Here is a 16,413-nt window from a genome sequence, read left to right on the forward strand (position 1 = left end):
TTCTTGAGTACTGTGTGCAGTTCTGGTTGCCCTGTTATAGGAAGACTAGTATTAAATACCAGGATGTTTGTGGGATTGGATGAGTTTTGAGGAGAGGCTGGATAGGCTGGGACTTTCTTCACTGGAGTGTAGGAGATTGAGGAGTGATCTTATAAAGGTTTATAAAGTCATGAGGGGTACAGATAAGATGAATGATATGTCTCTTCCCTAGGGTGGGGGGGATTTCAAGAGTAGCGGGCATAATTTTAAGGTGAAAGGAGAAAGATTTAAAACAAAAGGGACAGCTTTTCTTAGAGTGGTTTGTGCGTGGACTGAACTTCCAGAGGAAGTAGTGGATGCAGGTACAGTTAGAAGATGTAAAAAACATTTGGAAAGTAAATGAATAAGAAATGTTTGGAGGGATATGGGCCAAGCACAGGCAGGTGGGACTAGTTTAGTTGGATTATGGTTGGCATGACTGGCTGGACTGAAAGGTCTGTTTCTGTGCTGTATGACTCTGATTCTATGTGCACTTGTGATGCCAAGGCTATGGGGCAAATGCTGGAAAATGAGATTAGAATATTAGGCTGTTGTTTTTCACTGGCATGGACACAGTGGGCTGAAGGGCCTTTTTTTATGCTGTAGATCTCTGAGATCATAACTTAGTATTCAGATGAAAATGTTATTCCATTTATAATAAATCATTTGCCTTCATTGCTTGTTTGGTGGCTCAGTTCTACCTGCGATAACAAAATACCTTGGCATCTTTATTAGAAATTAGTCTGGCTGCACTCTGAATTATTGTGTGAGTAGTAAGGCTTTACCTCTACTTATCTAAATAAATATCTAACTCTAAATATGTTGGCAAAGAGAAGCTTTTTCATCAGCTCTGTTCTCACTAATAAATTTGAGGTATGAATGTGTTTTGAATCAACAAATTTAATCTGACTCCAGCTTGATGACAAGTGAATCTTTATTTTTTTGATATGTGGAGTCAACACCTGTAGTATATATGCAAGTGTAAATCTTTTGCACTTGGGGAAAGCAAAAATGTGGAAAATGAACAGAAGCCTCTTATGGACCAGGCTAAATCCCCTCAAAACATATGAAGATAGCCTAGACCCTAACTTTTTCTTATTTTAAAGGCAAGTGCCAGGCGTTGTGTTCCGGATACACTTTGATTGGTCAAGCTACCAGTCTTGAAGCGAAACAGACTTTATTGATACACCATAGTTACGATACAACAAAAGAAAGAAGAAAGTGGAATAACTTGACTCTGTTGCAAAACCTAACAGAATAGTAGATTATTTCACTACTAAACAGCAATTGCTTCAATATAGTAACATCCCATAAACACACGCTTGGCAAAGGCAAATTTGGTGAAATAGTGTGTTCACATGTAATTCTCCAATCCAGGAGGAAAAAACATCAAAAGAAAACTGACCGAGAGTGTAGCAGGGAGAGATGTTACTGCAGCTTCCAAACCCAACATCAAGATCTCGGCGGCAGCTGCTGCAAGCTAAAACTAAAAATCCTGATTCTGTGGGAGCTTGACACCACCCATTCAGGCTGCTGCTCTTGTTCCAACTTCAAAACAAACGCCAAGACCTCACGGGCTGTTTACTTTATCTGCTTTGGCACGTGCTGCTCATTACCTCTGTCTTAACCTACCTTCCTTCCTTTAAGAAAGGACAAAATACACCTCTTAAAAGTTGCAGTATTGTAATAGCTCCACTTTTAGAATGCAAAAGGCCCAAATGAAAGTGGATTAAAATATTTTGTTTGGATGCACATGATTTAGTAGTTAGTGAGTTTTAAGAGCTTGAATCTTACCAGTTACATAGCACCAATAGTTGGGTGTATACCCTGCAATAGTGTATTCTTCCCCTTCAGAGGTGCTTGGCACTTGGAGACTCTTTTAAGGTTGGAAGGCATCAAATTTGTTTTCCAGTCCCTACCTTTTACTTCATACATATTGCTAAAAACTAAAATAATTTGAGTATGATGACATTATTTTGTTTTATAGTTGGAATGAAAATCACCTGGGTGCAAAATCAAGTTGTAGATATTTTTGGCTGTTACTGAAAGTGATTTTAAATTCGGCAGCTTTATATACTTTGAATGCCTGGCAAACTACTGTTTTTGGTTTTCAAGAAAAATTTAGAGGTACTCAATTTTTAAAAATTCATTCATGGGATGTGGGTATTTACTGTCCATCCCATTTGTTTATTTGTGCCCATTTACTGTCCATCTCTAGTTGCCCTTGAGAAGGTGGTGGAGCTGCTGCCTTGAGCCACTTAGGATCCATCTGATGTTATTACTAGACAAATCAGATCCCAGATTGAAATCTGGCCTGATATTAAATTTAAATATAATTAAAACAATAAATTAATAAAGTAAATATTTAGGATGGTCTTCAACTGAAACACAAGCATGCAATGCTGAAGATTTAGTTTTACAATAAAATAGAAGCTTATTACACAGAATTAATCAAGCTAATTGCACATAAATTTAAAAGATTCCCAAATATACAGCAAAACATTTCCAGGTAAGGATGGTGAGAAACTTTTGAACGGAACTTTAAGGTGGTAGTGCTCCCATGAATCTGCTACTTTTTGTCCTTTATAGATAGTAGTGGTCGTGCGCTTGGAAGATGCTAAGGACCGGAGGGGACCTGGTTGAACCCAAACTGCAGGTTATTGCTAAGTAAATGCTGTTTGTTGGCCTATTGATGACATGTTACTGGTTGGACTATAATTGGTTAGGTTGGATTTGTCCTGTTTTGTGAGCAGGACATACCTGGGCAATTTTCCACTTCGCCAAGTAGGTGCCGGTGTTCTAGCTGCACTGGAACAGCTTGGCTAGAAGCATGGCAGTTGTGGAGAAAACTTCATTACTATTGCTGGAATGTTGTCTGGGCCCACAGCCTTCACATCCAGTGCCTTCAACCGTTTCTTGATACCACATGGACTGAATTGTATTGACTGGCAAATGATGCTGGGGACCTCCTAGAAGAGGTCAAAATGGATCATTCACGAATCAATTTTGGCTGAATGTTGTTTCGGCCTTATTTTTTCACAGATATGTTGAGCGCTTTTATCATTGAGATATTTGTGGAGGATTCTCCAGTGAGTTTTTAACTTCTAACATTCACAACACTATGTTCAGAACTGCTGAACTTTGTAGAATTGTTTAGTCCTGTCTGTTGCTGTTTATGCTGTTTGGAGTGCAAGCAGCCCTGTCTTTGAAGCTTCAAATTGACATCTTATCACTCGGTATGCCTGAGGCTGTGCTTGGTGTGTCCTCCTGCACTATTCATCGAACCGGGATTGTAAATTGGGGGTTATGCCAGGCCCTGAGGTATGTTGATGTATAATTCTGCTGCTATTAAAAGCTGAGCTACTTTTGGATATCTAATCTGATGTTGCTACAACTGTATAAAGTTTATTGTATTTTGCATGATGTTGGTGCATCACAGCATGAAAAGCTGTGTGGTAATCACTCCTATCAATAATGTTATGGACAGATGCATCATTGGTATAAGAGTGAGGTCAAGTATGTTTTTCTCTTTTGCTACCCTCTGCCTGCTGCAGACCCAATCTTGCAGCTTAATTCCTTTAAGAAAAACCAAAAGAACTGCGGATGATGTAAATCAGGAGCAAAAACAAAGTTGCTGGAAATGCTCAGCAAGTCTGGCAGCATCTGTGGAGGAGAAAACAGAGTTAACGTTTTGGGTCCAGTGACCCTTCCTCAGAACTGATGGTGGCTGGGAAAACATCAGCTTATATACAGAAAATAGGGAGGTGGGTGGGGTAGGAAGTAAACGATAGGATAGAACCCAAAGAGAGAGAAAGACAGTTGGACAGACAAAGGAGTTGCTAACGATCAGGCTGGGAGGGTGAATAGTTGTTAATGGGGACTGTTAGTGACTAACAACAGGGGGTGTGTAATGGCAGGCTATGTGGTAACAAGGCCTGGTGTGTGGGGTGGGGGGCTGGGACATGGGAGAGTTTAGGCCCTAAAATTAATGAACTCCATATTGAGTCCGGAGGGCTGTAGGGTCCCCAAGTGGAAAATGAGGTGTTGTTCCTCCAGCTTGCGCTGGGCTTCACTGGAACACTGTAGCAAGCCGGAGACAGAGATGTTGGCCAGGGAGCAAGGTGGTGCATTGAAGGGCCCTCAATCGGGTCCAACCCATCTCCCGCACTTCTGCCCTCACCCCTTCTCTTCCCTCCCGCAACAGCGATAGGGTTCCTCTTATTCTCACCTACCATCCCACCAGCATCCACATCCAGAAGATCATCAGATGCCATTTCTGCCACCTCCAGCAAGATGCCAGCATCAGACACATATTCCCTTCCCCTCCCCTCCCTTGTCCGCCTTCCGCAGGGACCATTCCCTCCGGGACACCCTGGTTCATACTTTCTTCACCCCCAACACCTCCCCACAGCCCTACGGCACCTTCCCCTGTAACCTGCGAAGGTGCAACACCTGCGCATTTACCTCTTCTCTCCCCAGTATCCAAGGGCCCAAACATACCTTCTAGATGAAGCAACACTTCACCTGCACTTCCAAGAATCTAGTCTACTGCATTCGCTGCTCACAAGCAAAGACTTGTGAAGCGTAGACTTGGCGACTGTTTTGCAGAACATCTATGTTCTGCTCGCAAAAAAGACCCTGAACTACCTGTTGCCTGCCACTTCAATGCACCACCTTGCTCCCTGGCCAACATCTCTGTCTCCGGCTTGCTACAGTGTTCCAGTGAAGCCCAGCGCAAGCTGGAGGAACAACACCTCATTTTCCGCTTGGGGACCCTACAGCCCTCCGGACTCAATATTGAGTTCAATAATTTTAGGGCCTAAACTCTCCCATGTCCTAGCCCCCCCACCCCACACACCAGGCCAAATAACCACATAGCCTGCCACTACACACCCCCTGTTGTTAGTCACTAACAGTCCCCATTAACAACTGTTCACCCTCCCAGCCTGATCGTTAGCAACTCCTTTGTCTGTCCAACTGTCTTTCTCTCTCTTTGGGCTCTATCCTATTGTTTACTCCCTGCCCCACCCACCTCCCTATTTTCTGCATATAAACTGATGTTTTCCCAGCCACCATCAGTTCTGAGGAAGGGTCACCGGACCCGAAACGTTAACTTCTCCTCCACAGATGCTGCCAGACTTGCTGAGCTTTTCCAGCAACTTTGTTTTTGTTTAATTCCTTTAAGACTTGGTCAGCTTAGTCAGTAGTGATTCTGCTGAGCCACTGTTCACGGTGGACCTTGAATTGCCCTACACAGTAGACTCTGCACCCTTGCTAAGGCCAGTGCTTCGTATAGGTAATGTTTAACATCAAGTACTGATTCGATGGCCAAGGGGGCGGTGTGTTGCATGGGCAAGAAACCTCTCGCTGATCACCATGTTTGACCTGATGCCACGAAACTTGATGGGGACCCAGACTTAAATGTTGTGAACTCCGAGAGCATCTCCGTACTGACTGTACTGTCACTTCTGCTGAATTTAATCTGACAATGATACAGGACACACCTAGGGATGGTAGGTGCTATTGTCTGGGACATAGAATCATACCGACAGACTTGACTGTGATTATGACGGGCTGCTGCTTAACTAGTCTGTGGGACACCTCTCCCAATTCAGACACTAGTTCCTGGATGTTGCATAGTCAACATTGTTGCGTTTACTTGGTGCTTTGGTCAATTCCAGAGTCTGGTAAGGTTTGTTTAAGACTTTTTAGTAGTTTGTTACACCTAACTGGCTTGCTAGGCTAGCTCAGCCAGCAGTTAAGAATTGAACATATTAAGAGTTGCATATAGGCCTGATCAGGTAAGGGTGGCAGATTTCTTTAAAGCTCATTAGTGAACTGGCTAGGTTTTAATGACAGTTAGCAATGATTTGAATCCTACCATGGCAGGTGGTGGAATTTGAATTCAGTAAAAGTTCAGAATTAAGATTCAAATGATGACCATGAATCTATTGTTTGTTTATTGTTGGGAAGAACCCATCTGGTTCATTAATGTCCTTCAGGGAAGGAAGCTGCCATCATTATCTGGTCTGGACGACGTGACTCTGACCCACAGCAAGGTTGTTGACTTGCAATTGCCGTCTGGGCAATTAGGGATGGGCAGTAAAAGCTGGCTTAGCCAGTGACACCCTTATCCTGTAAATGAATTATAAAAAAAAAATTTAAAGAGACTTTTGTAATTAATCTGATGTGAAAATTCCATGAACCACCTGTAACACAATTTAATTATTCCTTTTCCCCAGCACCTGCTTATCTGAATGTGGGATCTGAAAAGCACAATCCTTCTCCAAGGAAGGAGCTTTACAGATGATATCAAACAAAAAGTGTCTATATTGTGGAATGTGGTTAGTTATTAAATTATGAAACTGAAGCCTTGAATTTTGGGATTGAATCACTATGTTGGTTTAATCATATAAATTACTGTGAATGCAACTGAAAATAAAAAGTTGGTTCATTGGAATTGCGTTGCTTTGTGAGTTAGATCTTAAAGTTGAGCAATATTTGAGGGGTTCTAGAATTATCGGGTAGTGGAAGAGAAATGACTGTACATTTTGTATACCAGGATGTAATGTGAATATCTGCTAAGAATTTGAGCACAGGAGGGGGCGCTCAGGAGCTAGTGAGCAGTGGGAAACCTGCATGGAGAATGATCTTGAGGTCCAGCAAATCTGAAGAATGGGTTTTGGAGTGCTGTGATGAAGTAGGAGAGGTTGTGGGATCTACTGTATTAGTGGGAACAGGGTCTCATCATTATATGGGGGAAAAAGTGATTTGAGGAACAGAACTAAAAACCCAATCAGTCCCTTTTTAAAGCATAAGGTGTAGCTTATTTCTCCTCTAACAAACTTTAACAGCTTTTGCTTCATCTGTAATAGCATGTTTCCTTGGATACTCTTTCCTGACTTTCCCTGTTGTCAACTGGTTTCTACTTTTGCAGTATGCCTTAAGGGTTTTTAAAGTAATCTGTTTGTGCCTGGCTGTCGAGCACAAAAGACAACATGTATTGAACCTTTAGCTTGTCATTTTCTTACCATCAGTGGGCAGAAAATCACCATTGGCCAATGTGGTGCAGTATTTCAGCATGCAACTTAAGTGCAATTATAAGTAAAACGTTTATTCTTTAGTGCCCTATTCCCGGTTCTGATTTCTGTGTTTCTCATTCTTACCAGTGTGTTGTATTCTGTTTACTCCAGTAGCTAAAATAAGATTTTCTACTGGTTTGTATTTTCAAGATTAACTGTGGTTTCAAGTCATTCTAGATTACAATGTAGCCTTTCACAAGCTTTATAATTTAACAAATTATGAAATTCAACTTGTTCAAATTGTACTTTAGTTAAATTCACTGCACTAAATCGTGGGAAGTAACAATTATTATAAATTGTGTGCACGTATGCAAAAACATTATCAACTGAGTATATTTTGATATCCCGATTAGTATGTAGTTCTAGCTCCCATTGTTTAAGGTGTTTTCTTTATGAAGGTACACTGACACTTTGGTTACTTTCAAAGCATATGAAATGGACACTTAAATAGACTAAAGGCTTTAAAGAGATCCTTGAGTATTGATACTACAACCAAATTCCTCAAGTGAATATTCCAAGTAAATGTGAGGGTTGAATTGACATTTAGTTAACTTTTTAGCTAATCAAAACACAAATCCTTTATCACAACATTAAACTGACAATTGATATTTTGTTAGGTCACTGGAGAAACCACTATTTCTGAATATAATTTTTTATAAGCATATAAATATTGAAAAGTGAAATCTTTAAATTTGACATCAATTATTTCACTTTTAGGAAATGTTAAAATGGATTCATTGTTTCGGTTACATCTTGGTGTTCATAATATGCTATGTGCTAAAATATAATGTAAAAATCTTTAAAATTACATTAAAGAAAGCCCCCAAAGAAGGCAAAGTTTGACTTATGAAGTTAACAAAAAAAACCTGGTGGTAATCATTTAACAAAGCTTGAAACCATTGCTGAGAAATTTTTGCTTGCAGATGGAGGAAAAAATGTTGTACTTCTCCAGGAAAAATTGATAAAGTGAAAAACAGATAAGATTTGGGTAGCATCAAGATCCAATTTTGAAAGCAAAAATAGCATCCCTTCTCGAATGAAGACGTTTCTCCTCTCAATGGGTAACCACTCTTAAGCCAAGAGACACAGTTTCTCTAGATACCAAGTCAAACCCTCCAGAATATTGTACATTTCAATGAAGAGTCATCCTGCATTTTTCTAAATTCAGACACTAAAGTCTCATTTTACTCAAACTCTTGACATAGGACAGCCTTCGTATCCTAGGATACAATGTTGGGAAAACCAAATTGTAGCTTCTTTTTTAAGAGATCATTTCTTTTTAGGTGTCCAACATTGTATTCCCGATCTGCTAACACCAAAACCATAGCAAACAGACATAATTGAGATGAGCACTAATAATGCAGACATAATGTTAAATGGTTGCCTGTTGAAAGCTAATGAACTAATCGAAGAATTTGTGGAAAAGCTCACATAAGTAGATACAGTGGTGCTGAAGATCGAGTCACTATGTTTACAAAAGGCAGACATCAAACATACCACCATTGATTTGTAAGCTAAAGATGTGTTGCTTGATTTGTAAGTTTGTCAGCCATGTACAGTTGCGGAGCAAGTTTTTATTTGAGCTGTTTCCAATTAAAAATGTAGAACCTGAACAAGATTTCATTGACAAAACTATTACTTCCCAGGTTATGGATATAAAATTTAGAATATACTAACTTTCAGCCATATCTATGACTGATTTAGAAACTAAGAAAGGTTGATAGGCTGGGACAATACAGCATGGAGCTGGATGAAAACCGCAGGCCAGGCAGCATCAGAGGAGCAGGAAAGTTGGTGTTTTGGGTCGGGACCCTTCCTGTTTACCATTGAAGTCCAGAAGTGTAAGTGGCGGTCTTATTGAGACGTAAGATTCTGCGAGGATTTAATATGTTGGATGCTGGAGTGTTTTCCGTTGTGGGAAAGACCAGAACTAGGGAACACAATCTTAAATGGAAGACCCATTATTTTAAACTGATGGATTTTTTTTTTTTCTCCCTCTCAAGATCATCCAACTTTGGAACACTTGCTCAGTGATGGAGTCATTGTTTTAAAAATATTGAGTTAGATTGATTCCCTTGTTAGTCAAGTATCAATCAGGGAAAGGTGGGAATTGGAGTTCAGGCCACAGTCAGATTATTCATGATCTCATCAAATGGTGGAGTAGGCTCAAGGGCTTGGAAGGTCTGTTCTTGCTCCTTTGTTTGTTTGTTTGTTTGTAGATATGTTTGCAGCCATGTCATTTTTACTTTGCAAAACTCTGAAGCAGATGCTAGAGAAAAGATGTAAAGATGTACCAGAACTGGAAATTCCCAAAGTTAGGTAAATGCTGCAGTGTGCATTTTGTGTCAGATCTTTGATTCAGAATATAATTATGCATGGGAAAAGGCTGATGGTTTTTGATCATGATAGAAAATCAGAACTTTTCACTATACGTCAAAAAAATGTGCTGATTTTTATGTTTCACCCTGTTCATCTTGTTTCATGTTAGAAAAAATTTAGACAAATACAATTCATGTGCTTCAGACCACCATTGACTTTTGTAAAAGCAAACTGCTGCAGATGCTGGAATTTTGGAGTGGTGTTTTAAAAAAATTTCTTAGCAGATCTGGCAGCGTCTGTGGAGTGAGAAACAATTAATTTTTGAGTCAAATATAATTCTTTGGACTAAAATACTGTTTCAATCTCTCCATAGATGCTGCTAGACTACTCAGTTTTTCCAGCATTTAGTTTTTATTTCAGTCTTGATTTTTGTTTCCCTGCTGTTATTTTGTTGTAACCTGTGAGGTAGTCCTGAGCAATATCACTTAAACGGGTTTGCTTAGATCTTTTTTCCCCCCTTTATTCATTAATGGGATGAGGGCATTGCTGGCTAGGCAACATTTATTGCCCATCCCTAAATGTCCAGAGGGCAGTTCAGAGTCAACCACATTGCTGTGGGTCTGGAGTCACATGTAGGCCAGACCAGGTAAGGATGGCAATTTCCTTCCCCTAAAGGGCATTAGTGAACCAGATGGGTTTTTCCTGACAATCGACAATGAATTTTTGGTCACCATTAGATTCGTATTTCCGGATATTTCATTGAATGCAAATTCTACCACCTGTGGTGGGATTTGAACCCAGGTCCCCAGAACATTGAGTCTCTGGATTAAGAGTCCAGTGATAATATCACTAGGCCATTGCCTCCCCCTTGTTAATACCAAAATTTTTTGGAACCTATTGCTCATTGGTTGGAGGGAAAGACTTAGTATGCTCTGATTAATCATTGACATTCTCAACTATTTCATTATGATGTGCTAATTGGCAATAGCTTTTGTTCTGCAAACTTTTTAAATCTATCTCATTAATGCAGGTGCTTGAAAAAAACAAGAACAGGAAGTTACCATATAGCCTTTTCAACCTACTGCACCATTCAGTATAATTATGGTTTTTCGGCTTCACCTCCACTTTCCTGCCTGCTCCTGTTTATTTGCTGCATATTTCAGCCTTAACCATATTCAATGACAAGGTATCCTAGACTAATATCTCATTAAAAGGAGGACATTCCTGTTGCAAAAGCATGTGATTTTTTTTGGCCCTAAGAGCAAGCTTTTAAGTCATAATTGAGTTGTGTTATACAACTTGTCTTAAAGTGCAGCAGTATTGATGTAAATATTTTCATTGGTCTTGAAGATCCTATTTGACCATGAATCTGGCTAAGATGAAAGATGTGGAGGCAAATTCTTCTCTTGACTACGAGTGCGCCAGTTTTAGTGGGTTGCTTGCCCTTAATAAAATTTGCCCCATTTCATTCTGTTGATTTCTAGGGAATAAAAATCTGGCTTCTACAGTGGGATGGTGATTCACTCGACTAGGTTAGCATGCAGGTGGCAAAGACTATCTTTTTGTCACTAAATATGAACATTTTTTAACTTATTGTTTTGCATTTTCAGTGGATGAATACATTTCAATAGCTAAAGAGAAGCATGGCTACAACATGGAACAGGTAATAAACCTTTAAGATCTAAATTTTAATCCTTGATCTTATTCTGACTGCTCAGTCTCCCAGCCCTCATGCTAACTGTTGTTGAAATGGCAGTTTGTCCTCTGATACTAACCTCTCCTTTTTAAAGCTGCTGTATTCACATCTTCTCTCCTTCAGTAAGCCTATTTTCAATCCCTTTTGTCCTTCTAAGATACAGCTCCATCTTCAACTTCCTTTTTTGACTATGTTATCACATGTTTTCCACACACCATTCGAACTTCTCCACAGGCTTTATCCCTGCTGCAGCACTGGATTAAAATTGTGCAATTGTTCTAAGTGACTATGATGCATAACCCTTAATTAGTTTGTGCATTGTTTAATGTATGCCCTGTTTAAGACCATAACATCCTTTTCCAACTCCTCTCCCCTCTCTGTCTGGTTCATTGTGAAGTCCCAAGCTATTTCCACTCTAACCTGCTAATTATAGTCAGAACAACTGCAAGGAATCTTTTACTGTCCCTAGACTACCGCCTTCCAAATATTCTGTGCATCTATCCTTGGCCCCTTCCTTTTTAACTGCTGCACGCTTCCCATGGTGATTCCATTTGCTGACATGGTTTCACCTTGTGTGTGCGCTGACAGAGCCACCCTACTCGTACACTTCTTTGTTATCAGACTTTTTGTCCAACACCTTTTTCAACTAATTTAACAGTACAAAGACCAAAGTTATTATCTTTTGCTCACATCAACACTGTATATTCATGTCTGCAATTCCATACTATCCATCAACATTTCAGGTGTAAAATTATCATCTAATGTTTGAATCCCTTTGTGGCTGTATTTCTTCTTTCATCTCCTCCTACCTGCAACTAACCTTTCCCTAGATTTTCCATACCTACGTCTCTGGCCTTGTGCTTCCAACTGCCTAAACTCTATTCCCTGGAATACCCTGCCCAAACCTCTGTGTTCCTCTCCTTCCCTTAATCCTTTTACTAAGTACATGTTTGCACTTGTTGGTTTCACTCCCTTTGCTTATTTTTATTTAAATTTTGTCCACGTGGAGCAGCCTGAAAACGAGTGATGCTATGTAATTTTTAGTCAATAATTTCACATGCACAAGTCAGGAGCATTATGAACACCTTTCACTTGCCTTGGATGAAAATAACTAGCGCTCAGTTGAGCACATCCAAGATAAAGTAATCCACTTGTTTGGATGACTGTCCGGGCAACTTACACATTCACTTCCTGCAACATGATTGCACACTGGTACAGTCTTTACTTTGTCCAAAACACACTACAGCACTCAGCAAGGCCCTTCAGCAGCATCTTCTAAACCTACAACATCTGCCAGTTAGAAAGACAAGGGCAAATGCCACAACCTTAAGTTCCCCTCCAAGTGACATGCTATTTTTACGTGGAGCAGTATTACCGTTTTTTTATTGTCAAATTCATGAAACTCCCTTTCTAGCAACCCTGTAGTGTGCCTGTACCAGATCAACTGCAATGCTTCATGAATGCGGCTTACCGCTGCTTTCTCCACAGCAATTAGCAATGTGCAATAAATGCTGGCCATGTCAGTGATACCTATATCCCATGAAACAATTAAAGAAAAACATTCTCAGCCTCTAACCCACTCTGAAAACCACAGTATTTATACTGCTGGTTCCGTTTAGTTCCTGGTCAAATATTTAACAACTATTACAAATTCCTGTTGCACTGTTTCTGATTTGTGCTCGAGCAGCTGCCTAACTTAAGATGTATAATAAATCTCCTGACCATTCCTTTTGTTCTTTTGATATTCTTAAATCTATGCGTACCATGGAGGTATCAATAAGTAGTAATATCAATTTACTTTATTAAAAGCCCAATCTCTCTGATATTTCTCAGTGCTAAGAATAAAGTGACTGTCATAACTGAAGCCTCTTTTCTGTGGAATAAATGTTAGTGAATCTCCTCTGCACCCTCTATATGGTGTTCAGATGCTTATTATTGTAGGATGCTGCAATTTGTCCACACTGTTGTGAGGAAAAATTCTGTAAAGTTTTGGATGCCTGCTTGTCTCCTAGAAATTTCCACTTCACATATTTGAAAGGTTGTAATTCAAGGTTCTGATTTATCTTCAATTACCTCAACATTTTAAAGAGCGAACCTTCAGACATTTTTCCACCTTTTTTGAGCTCTGCAAGCTTGTTAGTATTTTTGTTTCTATAATTGACTAGTCTGTTGTCTCTGACTCCTTGTCTCACTTGTGTTTCATCCTGGTACACCATTTCAGAGGGGTGTTAAGCAATGACTATTTTGCTGTGACCTAAAATTACAAATATGCTGGACTGAAAAATCAGATCTCCTTCTCAAAAGAATTTGAATTTTCATGGTTGCTTTAACTGAAGCTAGCTTTTTATTTCAACAACAACAACAACAAAAATAAAGTTGCTGGAAAAGCTCAGCAGGTCTGGCGGCATCTGTGAAGAAAATATCAGAGTTAATGTTTTGGGTCCGGTGACCCTTCCTCAGAAACCGGAACTGATATGTTAACTCTATATTTTCTCCTTCACAGATGCTGCCAGACCTGCTGAGCTTTTCCAGCAACTTTGTTTTTGTTCCTGATTTACAGCATCCGCAGTTCTTTTGGCTTTTTATTTCAAGTTTGTTTAAGTAACTGAATTCATGTTTCCTACTGGCTGTGGTGGGATTTGAATTCCTGGCTCCTTATTCTTAATGCAGGTCATTCAATCACTTTGCGACCATACCTGATACTCCTTTCCAGAGCAAGTTTTGTTTGAATCAAAGCTAGTTTTAGTTCATTTCTCCAAGTAGGAGTGTTTCCCGCTAATTGCATAATGAATATCCTTATTTGAATGGAGACAGACACTTAGGAAGGGCAGAACTCCTTTCCATTGCTTCAGAAAAGTATGTTGAGAGTGAAGTTGCTTGAAAGTGGTCCTTCAGTATTGAAGAATTGTTTGACTGACTGTGCAGTTCCTCCTTGCCATAATCAATATTTTAGTTATGTATGAAGCCGATTCTGAAACCTGCAAGTGCCTCTAATCATGAAAAAATGTCCAGTTGAAATAGGCAGCTTGTAGCAACATACACAAAAGAACTGAACAGTCATAATATTGAACCACCGCTATTAGGAGTATATAAAAGTGTTTGCACAGGCATCTTCCGTCCTAACTGTGAAGATAGAAGTTTATAATGAAACTAGAACAAAAATAGAACATGCCGGCTCTTAAGGTGGAGACTAAGTTGTCTATTCAAACTGGTCCAACTTTTGCTCCATCATGAGCCCCTTCTCACCTAAAGACTAAATTTTGCTGTAAATTTGGCTGTTATGACAGGAGTAGCCAGCCAAACATGTTTGGTTTCAATACCACTGGGAGCCACAATGCAGTGAAATGAAAACATTCAAGGTGCCTCAAAGATACTCACTTGTGCCTAATCAGACTTTAAGGATAACAGGTCATGAACAAGTTTATAACTTAGACAACAATTAACAAATTATTTATTAATAATGTAACTTTAGATGAACGAAATAAATAATCAGATCATCGAATTAATGCCTAATAATCTTAAGCCCAGTCTTTGATCATAATTCCTACTCCCTCAGACAGACAAATACACAGTAAAGGGATAAATTAAAAAAGAATTGTAATTTTCTAGTTTGATAAAACTGTTTCAAATGATGGATACCAGGCTTTCTTGATATAGTTGGGCAATCTGTTTCAAACTAAAAAAAAATTGTAGAAGTAAAATAGTGAATGCTGGTACATGGTCCTATTTTATATTTCTTCCTCTGCAGCTTTCCAAACTACAAATCTCATTGATTAGTATACCATAACGCATATGGAAAATAAACTTCATATGAGAGATGAAAAATATATTTAGTAACTTTTATTGCCTTAATCCTCCTCCTCCTTCTAACCCCCAGTCTCTCAATTATTTTCAAGCTGATTTATTGAGCAGAGATGGTTTTGTTCTGCAGATTAGTTTATGGACAATGGTAATTTCACTTTGCGATTGGCTATAATAGACTTCTATACATTATAACCAAGTGCAGTGACTTTCACTTTCCTGATGTTGAGATACCATGACAGTGGAGGAACTTTGAGACCTAACTCTGCAAGTTATTAAGTTATTTAGTTCAAATATTATTCTAAATGTATTGTGATTTGAAGACTTGCCCATATTCTCTTCTGCTTGAATTTTTGAAGCAAAATTTTGATTGAATGCTCTTAAAGAAATTTTTGTTGCAAACTTTCCATGCTGAATTTGATCACCAACTTCATTCTGATATGGAAAGCACCACTTTAGATGACAAACTTGTCTTGCGCTGTAGACTAAATATCCTAAACATCTGATTAAGTAGTAGTAGTAGACAACACCTGTGTGTAACAAGCAAATATTATGTCCCTAATGAAACTTAAAATGTAACTAAAAGTAAAACATGATTCTGCAATTCAACAGTTTACCAAAGTACAATCTGAAAATAGGACGTAATATAGTTAAAGACACTAGCTGTGAGCATACTTTGTTTAATACAAAATAACAAAGTAATAGGATAGCATACAGATTATGTGTAATTGTCCAAAACATCCTAGAACATCAGGTTCTACAACTCTAATATAAACACAAGGACGTGGATACTGGAAATCTGAAACAAAAACTGTGTGTTGGTGAAATGCACGTCTGGCAGTACCTATACAGAGAAAATTAGTTATAACGTTTCAAGTCCAATGACCCTTCATCAGAGCACAAACCATTCTGATGAAGGATCATTGGGCTCAGTATTATAACTCTGTTTCTCTTTCCCCAAATACTGCCAGATCTGCTGTGTTTCTCCAGCAATCTCAGTTTTTGTTTGAAGTTTTACTGCTCGTTTATTTGAAACAAAATCTGTAACCTAAATATGAACAATTGTGCATTTGGGTAAGTTTTGGTAGAGTTTTTTTTTAAATTCATTTGAATTAGTACTACACTGTTTCTAAAAGGATTGATCTTGGCTAACTTCCTTTTAAATGTTATGACGTACTAAGTTGTTCAGTTTCAGAACAATACATTATACCACAAAAATTTAGTTCAATGATCCAATTTTGTAAAGAGCTTGAAGCAGTCACTTTGAAAGTGACAAAACTTGTTTTCATTTAATTAGCTAGTTCAGCTTCCCTGCAGATTATGATGCTCATGTATCTCGGAGTTTGTGTGTGACTGGACTGTTCTTCTGCTCACTGTCTCATGTTTTGTTCATGACTGTGTTCTTGTTCTATTGAGTCTTTCTAGATTGACAATACCTGGTATTTCAACTGTTGATAGGTGACAACTAGTGCTATCTAATTCACAGCAATTGGATGA

At 38.9% G+C, this 16,413-nt stretch overlaps 1 protein-coding gene across 2 annotated transcripts in view; it reads left to right on the forward strand.

The window, feature by feature from the left end:
* The window catches only part of rcor1 (REST corepressor 1), a 107,351-nt gene that overhangs the window by 66,944 nt on the left and 23,994 nt on the right, over window positions 1-16,413 (forward strand). For both annotated transcript variants that reach the window (XM_020532668.2, XM_020532670.2), the window contains exon 4: window positions 11,030-11,082. In XM_020532668.2, coding sequence (XP_020388257.1) covers window positions 11,030-11,082 — 53 coding nt within the window. The remainder of the gene's footprint in view (window positions 1-11,029; window positions 11,083-16,413) is intronic.

Source organism: Rhincodon typus, chromosome 8 (genome assembly GCF_021869965.1).
Source record: "Rhincodon typus isolate 14 chromosome 8, sRhiTyp1.1, whole genome shotgun sequence".
In the NCBI taxonomy this organism is placed as follows: Eukaryota; Metazoa; Chordata; class Chondrichthyes; order Orectolobiformes; family Rhincodontidae; genus Rhincodon; species Rhincodon typus.